The 20,353-nt window shown below is 39.3% G+C and overlaps 1 protein-coding gene across 1 annotated transcript; it reads right to left on the reverse strand.

Annotated features, from left to right (window-relative positions):
- Nucleotides 1-1,025: 1,025 nt before the first annotated feature.
- pdzd4 (PDZ domain containing 4) lies at nucleotides 1,026-19,047 on the reverse strand. Its single transcript, XM_079637712.1, has 8 exons — nucleotides 17,361-19,047; nucleotides 9,514-9,552; nucleotides 8,443-8,732; nucleotides 8,230-8,320; nucleotides 7,409-7,507; nucleotides 7,230-7,292; nucleotides 5,692-5,793; nucleotides 1,026-3,107 (listed from the first exon to the last, which is right to left on the reverse strand). Exons 1-8 carry the CDS (start codon nucleotides 17,418-17,420, stop codon nucleotides 1,155-1,157), a joined length of 2,697 nt encoding a protein of 898 aa, XP_079493838.1. The 5' UTR covers nucleotides 17,421-19,047; the 3' UTR covers nucleotides 1,026-1,154.
- Between the last annotated feature and the right edge of the window lie 1,306 nt (nucleotides 19,048-20,353).

The following is a 20,353-nucleotide window of genomic DNA, read 5'->3' on the forward strand; positions in this document are numbered from 1 at the left end:
ATCATTTGTTTGTTAATAAGAATATCCTTTCATTTTTTAGCTCCTTTCCTACACTGTTGTGTTAACCACTTCAGGTTAAATGCTCCTTATAACAGTATATTCAAATGTTTTCATTTTGTAGCTGGTTATATTTCATAGGATTCCGGAGTGTTTTGTGCTTCCCCTTTTGCTGGTGATTAGTATGTGTTCGCATTAGGCCACATAGGCTTGTGAAAGTCTCTCTGTGATGACTTGGGGTGTTAGGGAAAACAATTACCATACATTCAAAATGAAAAAGCATAATGTGGCTTACATTGTGCTTTTGTCTTATTTGGGTCCTAATAAACAGTACAGGAGAACAGTGTAAACAGACTATCACAAATAAGCAGTACAAATCTCAGTTCAGCACCATGTCTCTGTAGAAAAGTTTAGCATGATTGTGTCTGCACTCTGCACAGGTTAAGCACTTATATGATGTTGTAGTTAGAGCAGTAAGTTGTACAAAAGTCTTATTGTTATCCAATCCTACTATTGTCAATGAAAATCAAGAATTCAACAGTTAAGAAATTGAATTGTTTTTCTTTTGGTTCAGCTATGAGGAAATTACCGTAATTCCATTTGTTCTATATATTTGCTTGCAATGGGCAGATTTAGACTAAACTGTTTTCCTGCTCAACCCCACAAAGAGACCTGTCTGTTTGTGTGCAGTTTGTGTGTCTGTTGTGCTTGTCTGTGTACGTTCAGTCAACATTCATAAACTTCCAAGTGTCTTTGTCACTGTGCTGTCTTTTAGTTTAAACAAAAATTATTTAAAGCATATATGCTTGACTCCAGAGGAGTGTCAGTAATGTATATTGAGAATGTCACATTCAGTAATCAAGAAAATCAAGTTTTTCCAAGAGCTTAAGAGTACCACCACCCAAAAAACTTCTTAATGAGTTTTAACTAGTCTTTTGATTTGAAATGTACATTTACTTGAGAATCATCACAGCATAATATATTAGGACTTAAGAGAATGTTAATGTTAAATTAAAGAGGGTGATAGATGCTAAACATTGCTCAGCCATAATAGTAAAGTAGAATGATGATCCTTTGAAACTGTTGAGAACTGTTCAATATAGTAATTGGATAAAATAGATTCTCTTTCTGTTGTCCTTCCTCACCATCCTTTCATTTCAGACTGTGGTAACGGACAGAAGAGGATTGTACACCTTTGTCCCGTCTGGAGAGCGAGAGCCATGTGCGAGTAGCTCTTGGATGGTGATCCAGTTGTCCAGTATGCGTCTATTGCGTTTTTTGGAGCTCTTTTTCTGACTGAGCTCTAGGATTGAGGCTGGGTTCTGACCTGACTCTGACTGGCTCTCCTTGCCCACGTCCAGACCACGATCCCGGAGATATTCCAAACGACTCTGCATCATAAACTCTCTGCGTCTGCGCTGCTCACGGGCCCTCAGCAGCTGTTGCTTACGCTCTTCTTTGCTCCAGTAGCGTCCCATCTTCATTTCGCTCACTGCGTCATCATCAGTTGTCATTCCGCTACGCTCCTCACGGATCTTCATCGCTCTTGCTTTCAAGAGTCGGTCTCGGACGGGACGTTTGGCCACATAGCGGGTCCCATCGCTCCTTATCTTCACCTTCCACTCCATGCGTGGTGAAGCAGGGGGAAGCGGCAAAGGTAAAGCCAGAGAAAGCTTCACTGGGCTGGGGTGAGGCAGCGACCCAAAAGTGCCATTCCCATGGCCCTCACGGTCACTGCCGCCCATTGGTGCCTCACTTTCTCCTTCCACGGCTCTATCCAAGGGTCCAGAACTCTCGGAGAGTGAAGATCCCAGATGCATGCAACTCTGGTAGCGTTCTGGAGTGAAGCAGTTGGAATGACGGCGTCGAGTGAAGTAAGGACTTGACTCTGCACTACGACCACCATTCCTGTCATGGCTGCTCACCCTAGAATTGCCGCCGTGTGTCACCCCTTCAGGCATGCGACGGATGGTTCCTTCTCTGGAGAGTGAGCAGTATTTCTGGTTCATAGGGGTGTTAGTCTGAAACTTCTTGTAGCTGCTTGGTGAATATGAACTGTTGAGGCTTGCTCGTCCCCTTTCGCACCAGGTTGGTCGATCCTTGTGTCTACTTAGCAGAGGGCTTGTTGACTCTTCCAACTGAGAAACTGGAAGTCGATGCTCACTCACCATAGGCGTGCTCCTGCAGCTCTCTCCCCCAGTGTTGTAAGCGCTGGTGCTGTCCTTGTCCGACCGTTCCTTCTCAGGAAGTTCGTTGATGTCAGATAGCTCATGCAATGGAGACCCCTGAGGTTCTGCAGATGCCCGGCCAGATGTCTCTTCCTCCATCAGCCAGGCTTTCAAACAGCGCTCTCTTAACTGCTGCATCTTCTGTGCCCGTAGAATGTTCCGGCACTTAAACTCAAGGTGTCTCATTTCCTCTTCCAAAAGCGCCATCTCATGTGGAGTCAGGTTCTCGTTACTGTTCTCATCCAGAGTCTCCTCCCTCTCCCTATTCTCATCTTCCTTTTGTGCCTCTCCTTCTTTCTGCTTCTCTTCTTGAACCTGCTGCACTTTCTTCATCCTCTTTTCATAACGACACTTGATTTCCAGAAGTTGCCTGTACCTCTCGCATTCCTCCTCTGTCAGACCCGGCATCATCATCCCGCTGATGGGATCATGAAGGTACCCGCCACCCACGCTTCCACAGTCCAGTGAGTCTGTGCTGAGGTGGAGCTCTCGGAGAGGGAACAGTGGAGATGGCGTGTCGCTCCCTCCTCCACTGTTCCTGCTGGGCCTGAACTTGCGCAAGCTGCCAGGTGTGTTGGTGGCATTTGTGTTGGAGGCGCTGGTCTGCTCGTCGCCCAGAAGGATGTCATGCTCAGAGGACTCTTCATTCTTTGTGCTCTCATCAGTGCGGCCCACACCACTGTCGAGCTCCTGACTGTTGCTGAGCGTTGCTAGGCTGAGCATGGGTGTTTCCCGATCTAGGGCTTCTTCAGGAATACCTGCTTGCGTTCTCTTTTGGCGGAAATGGTACAGGCCGGACAGATGTGAGGTATTAAGGCTGTCCACACTCATCTCTACAGGTAACTCACAATCAAGCTCCTCTGGGTCCAAATGAGTGTCCGTCTAGGGGAAAGCCACAAAAAGGAAGTGAAGGGAATAAGTAAGCAAGCAAAGAGGGGAAGAGTTAGAGGTTGACATCACCAGTATTGTCATAAAAGTAAATAGTATGCAGTTATACACTTCAACACTAGATGGCAATATAGACATTTGTTTAAATGTGTTCAACATATTTAGTTGTAACACAAGGATTGTGGGGTCTGTTATTTATAGTAATTTTCTAATATGCGTATTAATATATATTATACATCTGTATTATTATACATATAGTTTGTCTTAGGTTACAATGTATTTTATAGTGTCCTTGTTACACATGTTGCATGTACTATAGTAATAACAGTAAATGATATGCAATTACATGCAATTAACTCTAAACCAAACCCTATTTCTAACCATAACCCTATATGTTGTTAATTAATATTACTCAGTCAGTACTGAAATGTAGAATTACACTGTAACAAGGACACCTTCAAATAAAGTGTAGCCTTATCTTACATGATAATTGAGACTTGGACATGGAAATTAAACTATTTACATTTATTATCTTGTGACATATTTTGTAACAAAGTGGCACTACTCTGAATGTTAATTTGTTAATGTTAATTTGTTAAAATTATGCTATATCATCCTACAGATTTATTGATGAATACAGGTTTATTAATGTATTGATTTGTTTTCCCAATTGCAATTGTCACTTGATTATATGTCTCTCTTCTTCTCCTCTTGATTTAGTCAGCCTGTAATGTTTTTCTGTTAGTCAACCATTCTCTTTTCCCTTGCTGTTTCTCTATTACTGTCTCTCTTTCTCTATCCATCTCTTCCACTCTTGGTCTGACACCTCCACTTGTTTCTGGTCTTCAGTTCATCATTAATCATTTTGTGTTGCTGGGAGGGTGATGAGAATGAGAGGTACAAAATGGCCCTCTTTTTGTTCTGATCTTGTTAGTGCTGAGCGTTGGCTGAAATGAGCTCCCTGTTTTATTCATTAGCTGACGGCTGTGCTCATGATAGATGATTTTTGCTGGCTGCACACAATAACCAACAGCCATTTTTTCAATATCTCCACTGTATCCCCAGAAATTGCAGAACAATTGACACAGTTACAAAGTCATAAATTTAGAGCTCTGAAATAGGTGGTCATTTAGAACAGATAATAAATGAGTGGTGCAAGAGTAAAAATGCGGTTAAATGTTAAATAGAATATCAAATTTGTTTGAGATTTAGTTCAGATGAATTGCTGCTGTCTGTTATTTTTATTTGTTAGTCACTTTGGATGAAAACATCTGCCAAACGAATAAATATAAATGCACAATTAAGATTGCAGCTCTGGTTATCGAAGAATGTTCAAGGTTTTACATTATATTAATACAATAGCATCACAGTAATTTAAGTAAATAGGTGATTGTGTTTCTAATTATTAGCAAAGTGCAAATGTACTATAATGTTTTTTTATAAATACCTAGACGATGTACTGTATGTGCACAGCTTAATCAGATGTGTTAGTTTATGTCCTTGGAAACAGCTGACTATGGAAATAAAAATCATTTCCTTTCTCTGCCTAGTGTACCTTGCTCTATACCTCTTCATTTGCCCTCTCTTTCATACCTTCCATCAATTCCTTCAATTACTCCTCCTCTCTGCATGTCTTTCTAATAGTGCACTTTTCCCCATGCATTCTGTTAAGCAGCTTTGTTCCCTCTCACTCTTCTCCTCCTTGTGGAATAGTGTTAATGGAACTGCCACAAATCCTTGACGCCCATCAGTAAGAGTGATCACATGATTGAGACATTGAGTGATGTGAGACTTCTGTTTCCCTTCCTTCAGCAAAATAAGCCATTAATTTTAGGATCTGCTGTCGTTGGGGACAGCGTGGGTCCATTAACTTTGCATGTGCCTCAAAAAGCCTATTTTTGTGTGTATCTGTACTTGAATTGTGCTTGTATGTGTGTGCCTAGAGGACCATTTTATTGCAGAGGATGTGCAGATGATTTAATGGAGATCTAAGTTATATTGCATTTTCACATCCGCTTTGTTTGTTTTAGGTTTTTCCTAAAAAAAATATGCTGTAAAAAGTAAATACAGGAAGTCGCTACCTTTAAAAGATAATGACATTTAACATTACTATTGGTGTATTATGTCAGTATGTTTCTATTTTTGTAATGAATCCAGTTAATTTAGATGCTACCATGTTAAAACAAAATTGTAGGACTTGACAAAACATCTATAGAGATGGATTAATTCAGATTAAACTGAATTTTGGTCTTGGAAGAATTCAGGTTTTTAATTGCAGACTTTCTGAACATTTGAGATATCTTCCGAAATTATGTAAGGCATGTTTGAGATTACTAGGCTCTGTTTTTGGGGTGGAAAAATATGAGAGGCAGCAATTCACTCTCAATTTAACACATTACAGGAGTGTACAATCCTGCTCCTGGAGTGCCAGGAGCAGATTTGGATATAATATTTGATAAATAAGACTTTCTATTTTGTTTGCATGTACTCTCATAAATATATGTCTTTGTCCTCCTTAATTCTATCTAGTGTGTTCACATTATAAATCCTATTTCTTTCTCGTGTTATATGTCTTTACCTCTATCTCTGGTCTGGCCAGCAGTAATGAGAAGTTGGTGCTGTCCTCACGGGTCAGGATGGCCACCGCTTCCTCTCGGTTCTGAACTTCCATCCCATTTATCTAACGTGGGACATACGGAGCCATCACACACCAAAGGTCAGCTCTTTTCCAAAATAATAATTTGTTACATTTGCATAGCGCTTTTCCGGGTACTCAAAGGAAGCGCTTTACATATGGAAGGGGAAATCTCCTCAACCACCACCAATGTACAGTATCCACCTAGATGATGTGACGGCAGCCATATTGCGCCAGAATGCCCACCACACACCAGCTTACTAGTGGAGAGGAGACAGTGATAAAGCCATTCAGTGTATGGGGATGATTAGGAGGACATGATGAACAGAGGCCAATGGGTAAATTTGGCCTGGATACCGGGGTTAAACCCCTACTCTTTTTCCGAAGGACCAAGGACCGCGGTTCAACGTCTCATCCGAAAGACTGTGCTTTTTGACAGTATAGGGTCCCCATCACTATACTGGGGCGTTAGGACCCACACAGACCACAGGGTGAGCGCCCCCTGCTGGCCTCACTAACACCTCTTCCAGCAGCAACCTAGTTTTCCCAGGAGGTCTCCCATCCAGGGACTGACCAGGCTCAACCCTGCTTAGCTTCAGTGGGCAACCAATCTTGGGCTAAAGGATTATATGGCTGCTGCCCAAGTGCTTCTAAAGACGAAAATAAAACATTATAATATAGAGGCAAAAATAATATAACATCAAAACATCAGTAAATGGGTGGTCATGTTTCAACTGAGTCCAAGGTAATGGATGTTTCAGTGTAACATCAGAAACCAGAATAAACTAAGAACTTGTCAAGACAATGGAATCATGTCACTCTGTGTTTGCTGTTCTGTAATTATTCTCTAGAGAAACTGTGTGGGCTGCCTTAAAAGTCTCACCAATTATCTGTTTATAGACTGATTGTATCTAGAAGCACTTGGCCTGCATCCCAGATGAACATAATGACATTATGATGTCAGTTCATTTGTAATTATTGTTGATGTCATTTGACTCTAAAAGCATATCTGACCCTAACCACAAAATCAGTCACATGGGTCAATTTTTTTGAAATTGAGATTTATACATCACATGAAAGCTGAATAAATAAGCTTTCCATTGGTGTATGGTTTGTTATAATAGGATAATATTTGGCCGAGATACGGCTATTTGAAAATCTGGAATCTGAGGTTGAAAAAAAATCTAAACATTGAAAAAATCGTCTTTAAAGTTGTCCATTTATGATCGCGATTGTGCTGCATTCACTCACAAAAATAAATGGTAAGGATGGTAAACATTTTTTAACATTTATGGTAGGAGATTTACAAAATATCTTCAGGGAACATGATCTTATGATCTTATGTCCTAATGATTTTTGACATAAAAGAAAAATCGATAATTTTGACCCATACAATCTATTGTTGGCTATTGCCACAAATATACCTGTGCGACTTGTGACTGATTTTGTGATCCAGGGTCACATCTGAAAAAAATAAATACCTGTAATATTCTGTCCCCCTTTCTGATTCTTCCATCTTTTGCTGCTATGCTGTTTGGATTCACCTAAGAACAGGGAATGTTTAAATATCAGTTGGATAACTTAAATATCACAGTTGAATACTTTTTTACTGTTGTGTTGAGCAGTAGAACATTACATCTGGCCTCATGTGATCACTTACTGCTCCAACGTAGATGCCTTGGTCTTCCTCGTCGTCTGTCCGGTAACAGACTGTTAGCCCCAGTTTATCCTGCTGACTCGACTTGTACAGCTCCACCTCCTGACAGAGACATAGAAGGAGAGCTGCTTATATGGGGTAAAGATTAAACCCTCTGCTTTAAAGATGCACAGAGACAGAAAGCAAATGTATGAGATATTGTAGGTTGTTGCAATGTGTTTGGGTAACTGGTTATGTTAACCCATTTAATCCAATTTTCCCTTAGAGTGAGTTTTTTTCTTTTTTTTCTTCTTCCTGGAAAGTCCAATGAATCAAACAGCATGCCTTTTCTAGAAATAAAAGGTTAATGTGGAAGTATGTGCTTGGTCACAGTTGTAATCCTGTGGAATCTTCAATCAGAGATTGCACAGTTTGCAATATATAAATATATATATTTTTTAGTTAACAGGCGATTGTTATATTTAATCTTGCTGTTTCATTTCATGTAACAAAAATTCATGTTTTGAATCAACCTATTTTTTTGTTTTGTTTTGTTTGCAGATTTTGAGCATGTTTGCATTTTACTTGAATTTACAATGTACAACGTTATTCATAATACTTTATATTATATTATATTATGTTACATTTTTACCTAAATAATGTGTTTCTCTATATTTTGACAGGTTTTACTTGGAGTTTTGACTTTGATATCAAACAATGAAACAGCTCTAGCCATTTACACCATCCAGGTAAAAAAAAAAAATCATAACTTTGCTCACCATTTTTATCAGCGGTATTTAATTTGTTAAATGTAGTGGTTGATTTTGATTAGTTGGTGTTCCCACCTCATATTCCAGCTCTTCTTGTTGATCCACCTCATGGTTAGCCACATTGAAGTAGTCATTTGGATCACTATATTCCTGCCCCAGAGAACCACTGTGAAAAGACACATGTTTCTTCAGCAGTTTTTCAGTGCATGCAACATTTGTCCACCTCACAAACCCGCAGAGACACTAATGAGAACTGATAAAGAGGCAGAGGACAGTGAAGACGCTCACAGGTCATTCAGCAGGTACGGCTCCACCAGCGGGGCGAGGGGAGGGGAGGGTGGAGGCATTGGTGATCCACTACTTGGGTAAGACCCTCTGTCCCCATTCAGGAAGTTCTGGAAGCTAATGTCGGTCTGGGTGCCGTTGTCCATGCAGTCTGTGATAGCCATGAGCCGAGCCGTGCCAGCGGCCGCACCTAATCTCCTCCTGTGACCCTTGCGTACCACCTGAAGCAGCAGAGGATCATGAGGCTGCCCATCCTTGTCCTGGGACAGGTGAGATGTTCTTCTGCCTTTGAGCTGCAGGTAGTGAATAGTAGTTACCATATAGGATTAATGCAATTGTATGTCCACAATAAATTTAATGATTGGTTGTTTAATCTGACACTTCTGAAAATGCTGAAGCAGCACTATAAAGAGAATGAGGGAGGGAGGGAGGGAGACAGATAAGAAAAATGAGAGAAGGCGAGAGGGAAGATAAATGCACAAATAAGCAAAACTCAAGGAAGGATGTAGTTCTGCTCCTCCTTGGTGAGAAGTAACATTACAAACCAGCAAAAATGGCTAGTGCAAGACAAGCAAGACCTGTTCATCATCAATCACAAACGGACCGAGAAAGAGAAGAAACTGATCTTACAGCTGCTTCTTTGCCGTTCAAAAGATTGGGGTCATTTCTTGCTCACCAAGGCTGCATTTATTTGATTTAAAAAAAATCAATAAAAGCAGTGATACTGTGAAATATTATTACAATTTAAAAGAACTTCTTACTTTTCCTTTTAATGCAAGAATGTAATTAATTAATGGAATGGAAAAGCTTTCAACAGCCATTATTCCAGTTTTCAATGTCATGTAATTCTTCTAATATGCGGATTTGGTCATTAAAATACATTTCTTATTATTATCAATGTTGAAAACAGATTTTTTTTTTCAGGATTCTTTGAATAGAAAGTTCAAAAGATTTTTTTAAAAATAGAAATCTTTCTAATTTCTTTTTTTTTTAAAAATACTGACCCCAAACTTTTAAACAGTAGTGTATAGACATGTGATGAGACAAATTTCAGATCTTAAAAGTGTGTCTTACCTTTACTTCTGCATCAATGGGACGCAGAGTGTTTCCCTTCTACGGAGAAAAAACAAGCAGAAACAGATTAAAAGAAGTAAATATTGGCCGCTTTAAAGAGAAAGAAAAAGAACAGCTGATTCAGGTTGATATTATTTCTTATAACAGTTAATGTTTTGGCAGTATTGTTTTGTTGCACATCACTGATTCTTGAGTCCTATGACTGCTACAAAACTCTAAAAATATTGTTTTTACAATACATACAGTATACAATATTCGTTGGCCAGTTCTCCTCTGGCCAACGAATGAACACTGCGTCATTATGATTCAGGCTGCATCACAAGTCAGAAGTCAGATCGGGATCAGTAGCATTCAAATATTCATCCAATTCCTTTTGATTGAAGATCAGATTCATCATAGCGGTATGGAGCCAAAGCTGGCCATATGGTTTGTGCTGAGGACCTTTTCTGTGTATTACAGATTATACCATGTCCTACGTGTGCTGTTGTGGACGCTGGTTAATAACTATAAGGCGGTTGTTTTATTTATTATAATTATAACTGACAGATTTCTAACAGTCTCGATTTGGATTTGTGCATTGGGACAGTTCGTCCGATGACAGGCCTTAGGGAGGGACAGATGAGAGGTGATTTAACCCTCATGAATACAACCCACAATCAATATAAGGTTAATACTACTGAAAGTACTTTGGACATTCTCTCTCTCTTTCTCTCTCTCTCTCTCTCTCTCTCTCTCTCTCTCTCTCTCATTCTCAAATTCTCTCTCATTCTCAAAGCAGTCAAGCTACAAATAGCTGACCCTTAGAGACCAGGTCTCACCCCAATCCTTATGCTTTTTGACTGAAAGTCTTTCAATGTCTAAAAGAGGTGAAACCTATTTATTTTTCATTGTGTTCAGCTCATTATCGATCCTGTCAGTTGCTTTGATTACAAATGGACTGTCTGCTCATGGGATTCAGAGTTGATGGAGCAATAGCGATATTGGCGAACATGGAGTTCTCGAGCAGAAGAGTTTTTCCATACATTCAACTACATGTGTCATATAGAAAATGCTTATTGATGTCTGGTTCTCTAGCATGAGTTTGATACTTTAGTATTTAACATTTAGAAACATAAGATCATGGGGGAAATTACAAGCTATTTAGGGAAGCAGTGTGTTGGAAATGAATAGTTGTTTTAGTATTTTCAGAGGAACAACAGAGTGTGTCGAATGGACTGTGATGGAATTTCCTCTGCATGATCAAGTGGTCTATACAGAACTCAGTGGGTGATTGTGCTTATCAGTTCAATACCAGGAGACAGCAATTACATCTCTTTAACTTCTGATACACCTTTATTGACCTTCACCCTGTACATTTGCCCCTGTGGAATATTTGCATTGCTAATGAAGGAGCTTCTGAAAGCGCTCACAGATATTGCAATGCACATCCACACCCCAACAATCCCTATCATCTCACTGTGGGATGCCTGCATTAACTCAAAGTCTGATCTACCAAACAAGCTGCATTAATTATGCTTCTCTCCAAGACTTGTAGCATGAAGCGGGGGGAAAAAATTGTCTGTCTAGCTTGTGTGGAATCAAATGCTGTGTTTTAGTTATTCATAAAGCAAAACATCATAACAAAGTTCAATTCATTAACATTAGCTGACATTCATTATATGTGATCCTGGACCACAAATTGAGATTTAAGCTTTAAAGCTTAAATAAGCTTTCCATTGATGCATGGTTTGTTAGGATATGGATGTTTGTCCCGAGATACAACTATTTGAAAATCTGGAATCTTAGGGTGCAAAAAATCAAAACATTGAGACGTTCTACATTCATGTTCGCGATTGTGCTGCATTCACTCACCAAAATAAATGTTTTATATATTTATGGTAGGAAATTTACAAAATATCTTCATGTAACATGATCTTTACTTAATATCCTAATGATTTTTGGCATAAAAGAAAATTCAATCATTTTGACCCATACAATGTATTGTTGGCTATTGCCACAAATATACCCGTGCGACTTATGACTGGTTTTGTGGTCCAGGGTCACATATGTAGAATTTAACAATAACAATAAGTTTTGTTCATTTTTAGTTTGATACCCAATGCAGCAATGTTGCGATGTACTGTAACAGAAGTAGAGACAGATCTTTTCTTCCATGTTGTGACATGTTTCTGAGTTAAACAATAAAACAATACTAAGTGAAACATATTTCTGAATAAATAAATACAAGTAGGTCAGAGACTAGGTTCTATCTGTCGGTTGTTGATTGTATGGAGGCATATCTGAATGTGAGTTTGCAGTCAATTGTAAGAAAGGAACGGGGTTTAAGTGGACTGAATGTTTGAAGAAGGCCATCATATTGTACGTCAGCAGAAAGTGGTCATTCATTTCACCAGAAGATGGAGTGATGACATTTTGATTTAAATAAAATAAATGTGTGAATGGAGGAATCGTTCAATAAGATTCAAAATAGGTTGAATGTTGATTACAATCATTTTATAATGTTATGAAATACTAGACTGTGCCTTGAAAGAAAGTTTCTTGTTTGTTAGACATTTTATCTGCTTATTGCATCTGCAACTGCTTTAAGGCTTCTACTTTGCCACCTCTGAGTATTACCTCTTGTGGTTATTATTACAGAAGTATGAGCTTTATGGAGTGACAGGTTGTTTGTTGTTGCATTTCCACCGACGGCCTGCTATGACTGCTAATTATAATACAGAAACAGGACCGTTTCTGAAAAGATTCTCCCCAAATAATTATTCTGATTATGGCCCAAAGTTTCATTTTGAAATCAGCTTGCTTCTATCAATCAACTTGACCCAGTTAAACAAAGTGTTAGAAATGCTAAACGTCTTCACAAAGGTTCTAAGCACTGCAGTAAACTAGGTCAACTCAGTTTGAGGTTCTAAATTGTGCCTTTTACATTGTTCCCAAACTCTATTCCCGTCCTCCCTCCCTCTTTCCATCACCATCCCCTCAGGATTTCGTCTTGCTTTTGATTAGAGTTTAGAGGAGGGAAACTCTCTCTCTCTCTCGCTCTCCGCCCTGGATTGAACCTTAACCTCCATTAATCCTGAGTCCTGAGCAGTGATGGACGGCATGTATGTTCAAGATGGGCGATGGCAATTTTTGCTCCTAGTGTTGCCGGTCAGGGCAGGGCAAGGGTTGCGCTAGAAACCAGAGGAGAATTGAACTAAAGGTTACTTGTGCCTGAAATGTCAGTCTGGATTAGTTTTACTTTCTTCTTTCTTCCTCCTATTCTCCGAGCAGGTGAAGGGTGGACTGTTTTATCTTTTTCCCTTTCATGTCGCTGCGTGTTTGGAGAGACCTCCTGCAGCGTGGAGGGTACACTTCACCCTGCACTAGTGGATCATGTTTATTTACATCAATGGTTTTTTCCAAACGCCTGATTTAGTGTGCTCGACTATTTGTGTTCGCCATCATTATTGCGTCTTCGTGCGTTGCAGTGAGAAAGCATATAAGTCTTGCTTAATGACCTCAGTTGCCTTGGCAACGGCATCCCATAGAGACAAATTTGACAGGGTATGTTAGGTAGAGGCAGGAAGACTGAGAGAGCGAGAGGGAAACTCATCAGACGTGTCGTGGGGGGTTTTAGGCGGGATTACAAAGTGTAAAAGGCTCATTTTAGTGCGACTCAACAACATGCACAGGATTTTTGTGCAGACTGAGCTCATTTAAATCTCATCATAAGACTAAAGCTTAGCAGCAATTAGCGCGGATGAGCATCACATGAAGATGGTCCTGCCAAATGAATGCGATGGCGTTCACGGATAGCGATTCCACGCGCTCGGCTATTCCAGCAGAGGCGGCTAATGTGATCCAGTGTGAATGGTATTATTCATGCCTGCAGCAGCTTGTCCTGAGTCCAATGAAGCCTGTCAGGATGTGTCTGCTCTTCATTACTGTGTGCCCAGCCACAGAGGAGAAACAAGAGCAAATGCCACTTACTCAGATACATAGGGCATGACACAGAGAAAGACTGAGTGAAAATGTGTGCCTAAGAAACAGTGTCACTGTGATAAGCACTTTAGAGTAAGCAATAAGCCACAAGAGGTGCGATTTACTGTGGTTTTTATCGAACACTGCTTAACCCATGGCGGCTTGTTGCTTTAATAAAACAGTGACACCATTACAATGATAAAAGACACTTTATGAAGAAATGCCATGATCACCAGGGTGTGGATTTGCTTTTGCTATATGTTACGAGTGGTTTTTAGCATGTTGCTGTGCAGTTGCTGGGTGGTTGTTAGGTGTTAGGTGGTTGGTTACATTAAAAAAAGCACATCCATGCTTCTCTATACTATTCTGATCCCTAGATATTACTCGGGTCCCTCCGTCAGTATAAGCCTGAGGGATTTTACACCAGTTTTATCATCTCCAGGTTGGAAAATCATAAATCATAATGCCCTGTAAGAAAAATCTGTAAAAATATGGCCCAATGTACTGTGTTAAGATGAATAATTTTCCATATTAACCTGTAATTTAATTTGTGTCCATAAACAAATAATGTCACATGTACCTTTTTTTTTTTTCTTACACTGTGACTTAGAAAAGTTATAGCACACCTCCCTTCAACAAGTCACGATTTGGTATAATTTACCGTTCAAAAGTTTCTTGTTGTAGTTTTTAAAGAAATGAATACTTTAATCAGCAATAACGTATTAAATTGATCAACGGTGACAGTAAAGAGACTTTTACATTATTACAAAAGGTTTCTATTCTAAATGAATGCTGTTCCTTTTCATTTTCTATTCATCAAAGAATGCTGAATTTATCTATCATGATTTGCACAAAAATATTAAGCAACAGTTTTTTTAACATTGATAATAATAATAAATGTTTATTGAGCACCAAACCAGAATATTATAATTATTTCTGAAGGATCATGTGACACTGAAGACTGGAGTAACGGTGCTGAAAATTCAACTTTGCAATCACGGGAATAAATTACATTTTTAAATATATTAAAATAGAAAACAGTTATTTTAAGTTGGAGGAATATTTTACAATATTACTCTTTTACTGTATTTTTGTTCAAATAAATGCAGCCTTGTTGAGCATAAAAAAAAAAATAGATAGGTTTTGTTACTGATGACAGATTTTTTATTTTTGGGCAAACTATCCAATTGAACAATTTCAGTTTGAAAGCTATGAAGGATTTAGGGTGGTGGTGGGGGGTGGGGGGTACGTGTACATGTAACGCCTCCTGGTGATGTCACCCACAGCTTGTGTATCACTCTCATGCTGATATCGTTTTGCATCACATTTTAAAGCGCATTATATATGCTTTACTATTCCTTTGTAAATCCAGGGGGCTTCCAGTGTTGATGCAGTTGATTTGGCAGGGGGTTTATGGTGTCTTCCAGCTCTTTCCACTAATAAGTGTGCAGCATTTAAAACAGGCTTACACAGAGAGGACTATCCGTCACTGTGGAAGAAACTGGTTAAGGAGCAAAACCCTCTGTGAAGAGCCACAGGCAGTGTAGAATAAGGCAGAGAGAAGCTGGAAATTGAAGTGAGATTGAACAGATCAAGTGGGAGATCCTCTCGGTATTAGAGAAAGCTCGACCTATCCTGGCATGACATTGCGGTCTGGCGGAGAAAGCAAATTGCTCTCTGAACAAAACTTCAAAGCTGCAAACTCAAGCTGTGAAGAAGATTTTGGTCAAGTGGAGTTTAAATGTTACAGGTGAAAGAACTGAGAGGCACTGAAATAGGTTGCGGTTTTGTTTGGTAGTCTTCAGGTTTTCTTATTCATTTATTTCATTGTTATTTTCTTTTTAAACAAGGCACTTTGCTGTTATATAGTGCACATACAAAAAAGGAGACACTTTGCTGCTATTTGCTATAATTCAAAGAAAATAGAAACACCCTAGCAACCACATGTTCCAACAACCACTTTGAATAGCAACCATCATACTCACATTCTCTTCCGAAAATATATAAATTGAGTTCATATTTGCATATTCATTAGCGTGACTTTGCAAAAAGGCTAAAATTGTGTATTTGTACAGGTGTCACAGATACTTAGTGATTTGGACCCTTAGTTTTAATTCAAGGTGACATTACACTCCAGCCACTTTCCATTGTCAGCTTTAAGCCATGTGTTCAGAGACGTGCCATGCTTTTTTATTTTGCATAGTTAAAGGATCAGCTTTGCTCCGGCACACTTGTACTCAGCTCCTGAATTCAATAAACCTTGATTTTAACATTCCATTTCCATCCGTGCCACAGATATTTTACACACCTGATAGGTTTTATTATTAGCAGATCTGCCCATCTCTCATCCTGCTCTACTTTCCAGAAGTATAAATATCCCCTAGCTATCAATCATAGTCACATGACCTGTCATGTAGTTGGAAAAAATGACAGAATGGAACCCGAACTTTAACACCTCACCAGTGGAAGAGGTTTTAAAAACGAGCATCACTTTTTCTCTCTCCGCTTATTAGAAAGTCTTACCGCCATCAATTAGAGGATGCTGAGTAGGAAGTCTTTGTGCGTTTGGGGGATTGTGGTTTTCAACGCAGGATTAATTCATTAAATTCTTTGCTTAAAGCACCAACGTAACTTAAAAGCCCCATGACACATCTTAAAGCTGCTCTGTTACGATAAACATTTTCCAGTTTACTGGCAGATCTACAATCCCCGTAAACCCTGGTGCCATTATATGAGACCGCAGAATGTGAGTTTTTCATTGGAACAGGAGCCTCATGCAGGAGTACACAACCTTAAACCCCAGTACAAATAACCATTTCAGAGGTAAATATAGTTATATGATGAGCTAATGTCATTTGAGGAATGGTTCATTGTTATAGATCATGGTTGTCTATATTTGGGCGCAATTTTAAATTACTCATCCAAAAGAGCTGATTTAATGTCTAATTTACCTTTTATATTTAATCATACACTAGATGGCCCAAATCCATGTTTTAGCAAGTGGACTCCTTTTCACGAAGATTTGAAGCTATTATAGCAGCAAAGGGAGGACGGACTCCCTATTATTACCACGGTTTTAAATTTGAATATTTAACAATTAGTTTGTGTGTTCCTTATACATTTAATACATAATATAACAAGCTATAGCTGATATCAGAACTGTTACTTTTAATGTTACATTTGATACCGTTCAATGTTTGGGGTCAGTAAGATGTTTTTTAAAGGTCTCTTATGCTCACCATGGGCTGCATTTATTTGATAAAAATGCAGAAAAAAAATGTAATTTTGTAAAATATTATAATTTAAGATAATTGTATATTATTTGTAAAATATTACAATTTAAGATAATTGTATATTATTTTAAAATGTTATTTATTCTTGTGATGGCAAAGCTGAATTTTCATCAGCCATTAGTCCAGTCATAGTATTACATGATCCTTTAGAAATAATTCTAATATGCTGATTTGTTGCACATTTCTTATATTATCAATGTTGAAAAAAGTTTTAGCACAGACAGTACCTTTTTTGTGGAAATACTATTTCATGATACATTTTTATTTCAGGATTATTAAATGAATAGAAATTTCAAAAGAACAGCATTTATTTGAAATATACTTTTTTGTAACATTAGTAATTGCATTACTGTCACTTTTGATCAATTCAATTTATTGGTGAATATATTCATTTCTTCTTCTTTTTTTAATCTTACTGACCCCAAACTTTTGAACAGAAGTGAATGTCACATCATATGTGGTGTATTTAAATTCATGATGCATTATGAACTTTATAACTTTATGAAACCTTCTAATTATTATTCCCAATAAGCATTAAGTTTGCAAAAAATAAGAGACATTTTAATATGCACTTGTTTATGTTGGCACTCTCACCTGAAACATGATCCTGTACTGTTCCTCCGGCCTGTTCACCACACACATATTGCAGCCCATCCTGGCTTGTGATTTCCTGAGGGGGTGCGATTCCTCGATGAACTTTGCTTCCTGATTCTCCGATGTAGGTGCCTATCCCTGCCTTCCAATTACATTAATCCCTCCCTGAGATCAGAGGTTAAGACTCTGCACTCCATGAAAGGGCTTTGATGTGCTTTTCTTTGTCTGCTTCCCTCATTCAGGCCCGGCTGCTGTTTTAATTGAGGTCCAACCCTGTAAGCGGGATCAGAGATGCTGAAGCATCCACCCGTGAGAAAGTCGAGGTTTGATTTCTGATGTATGAAGCCTCTGATGTCCGTGTGCTTTTACCCAGCTTTGAATTTACTTCACCATATACACTCAGGGAAGCTGCTTCAATGTTACAGCCTTTAAAACTTCACCTATGACAGAATTAGGATGACGCAAATCTGATAATATTATATTAGACTGAAAATGTTTCATATCCCCAAAGTCTTTGCACTTGAAACAAGCAGCGAGCCGAGGATTAAATTCACAGATCCCACCGTGTCTGAACGATATAATCAAAGACGCGTAAACTCCCTGGTGCCAAAGTCGTAGACTAAGACATGAATTATTAAATAAAAGATGCAATAAACAAATGTTTACTTTCCGCCGCTCCGTTTTCCCTTGAGAGATGCCTTCCTTCACACTCTGTTTCTATTATTAGAGAGCTTGTTCCCTTCATTTACATATAACAACACTCTGTAGGCACAGACATGCACGTCATGCTATTTGAAGTGCTTTAAAACATGTTGCTTGATTCTATGACTACTGCCTGCTGCCGTACTGACTTGAGTATTTCCGTTCAGGTTTATTCCCTACAATAAAACATTCTTGCAATTACAATGCGGATGCGTTTAGATGTTCATTAGCCTTCAGTATAACTGTAGGTCTGATGCCGTGCCTAATTTCATAGCATGTTGTATATGACACCTGCATGTATTTATCTACAAAAGCACTCTATGACTGTGTCATCATCTTTTCCTCGTCCTCTATAAAGTGGGGATGTAATCCCACCTCTCATTTGCACTCACTGTGCAGATAAGAGTCTGTCGTTCACAGATCACATCAAACCTGCCCTCTTCCTTTCTTCCCGGAATTCCAGCTGCGTGTTCATGGCAGAAAATGAATGAGCAAGTGCACCTGTCAGATCATGCCAGAAACAGCCTCTCTAGCACTACAGAGGTAAGCTCAGCTCTTTCTCCGAACCAGATGTCAGTCTACCAGGACAGGTCTCTCCATCACTTGTCGGATAGATGATTGAAAAGGTTTAAGTGGAGCCTGGAAGTATCTGATCTTCAGCAGGGAATGAATTGGACGCTGCCCTACATCTGCTCGGCTTCTGCGAGAAATCCAGATTCAGGAGAGGCTCACGATAAAAAGTGCATATTAGCTCACTGCTAATGATGTTCCCTTATGTTTCTGCTGCTCGCGTCTGCATATTCGGGATGTAATCCAGCCTGCTTGAGCGTTTGAAGATGAATGAACTGGAGCCGTGCGTTTCCAAAGAGAAAAACCCAAGTCATTCAGTCAGATGGTGGGATGGTGAATACGAAAAATCCGTTTGAGAGTGTCTCAAGGCTGTGCTGGAGCAGCGCCAGCCCAGCGCGCGTACATGTGTGTCTGCAGAGAGAGGAAAAGCTGCTAGGTTGGAGGAAACGTGGGGATCGGCACCACTGCACAAGCTGGAGCCCATTACAGCTTTACAGCAGGCCCCTCCTCTCCCAGCAATACCAGCCAATATTCACCAGCCAGCTCTCAACTCTCCCTCTCTCTCTCTCTCTCTCTCTCTCTCTCTCTCTCTCTCTCTCTCTCTCTCTCTCTCTCTCTCTCTCTCTCTCTCTCTCTCTCTCTCTCTCTCTCTCTCTCTCCCTCTCTCTCTCTCTCCCTCTCTCTCTCTCTCTCTCTCTCTCTCTCTCTATCTCTCTCTCTCTTGCTCGCTCTCTCGCACAGCCTCTCTCTCTCTCTCGCACAGCCTCTCTCTTGTCCTTATAGGTGATAGCTTCACCCTCCCACCTTTCTTTCCTTCTTCCCTCATATCTTATTTCCCAGCCCCTTGCTGCTGTCACCTGTACTGGGAGCAGCTCTGCACTCGGGGTCTTTGTTGCCTGTGGTGAAAGAGGCTGAGGCTGTTGTCAGTCTCTGGCTGTCAGCACACAAACAGAATTTATGACCACATAAACCAAGAAGCTTTGAGAAGCGTGACACTTTCTAGTGGCCATTCTTTTCTTTTTCTTTTTTGCCTGAAATCTTCCAAGCATTCTTCAAGAATGTTTGCAATAATGTACTAATGTTATTCATAAAACAAAAACAACGAAATGAACAAATCATAATAACATAAATGTATTATTAAAATAATATTGAAGGTGCACGCAGTCATTTTTCCACATTCAAAATAAATAAATAAATAGTACTGATTCTGAATACTGTTTAAACACCTTATTACTGACTATTTTATTATTACTGAGTTTTTATTATTATTATTTATAATTTCTTCCACTAGAAGATATAGTCCCTGATATGTAAACAAAAACATGTTTATTTTAATATATTATTTTATTTTATTTCCACTGAAAGATAGTCCCTGATTTGTCAAAAGTAACAACATTTTGTCTATGGGTGCTGACGATTGATGTTCTAGGTAACCAGATGTTTGGCATCATACATGCTAATTGTGTTTTGCACGTTTGAAGCGCTGCATTGACCAATCAGCCTCTAGGACTGGAGCTCTTTGTTTTATCATTTACACTAAGCAATCATAAAGCAATGTTTAACAAGCACAGGGTAAAATGATGTCTTATGCTACTAAGGGGAGTCATTATTGACCTGTAGCTGTGCTGAGCACCAGTGGTGTGTTCTGGGGAAGCTGTTACGAGTTAACTTATTAGGTGTGATGTGGGACTTGTGTGTTTTGCTGATAACCTGTTATCTCT

This window comes from Phoxinus phoxinus (genome assembly GCF_949152265.1).
Source record: "Phoxinus phoxinus genome assembly, chromosome: 15".
Classification (NCBI taxonomy): domain Eukaryota; kingdom Metazoa; phylum Chordata; class Actinopteri; order Cypriniformes; family Leuciscidae; genus Phoxinus; species Phoxinus phoxinus.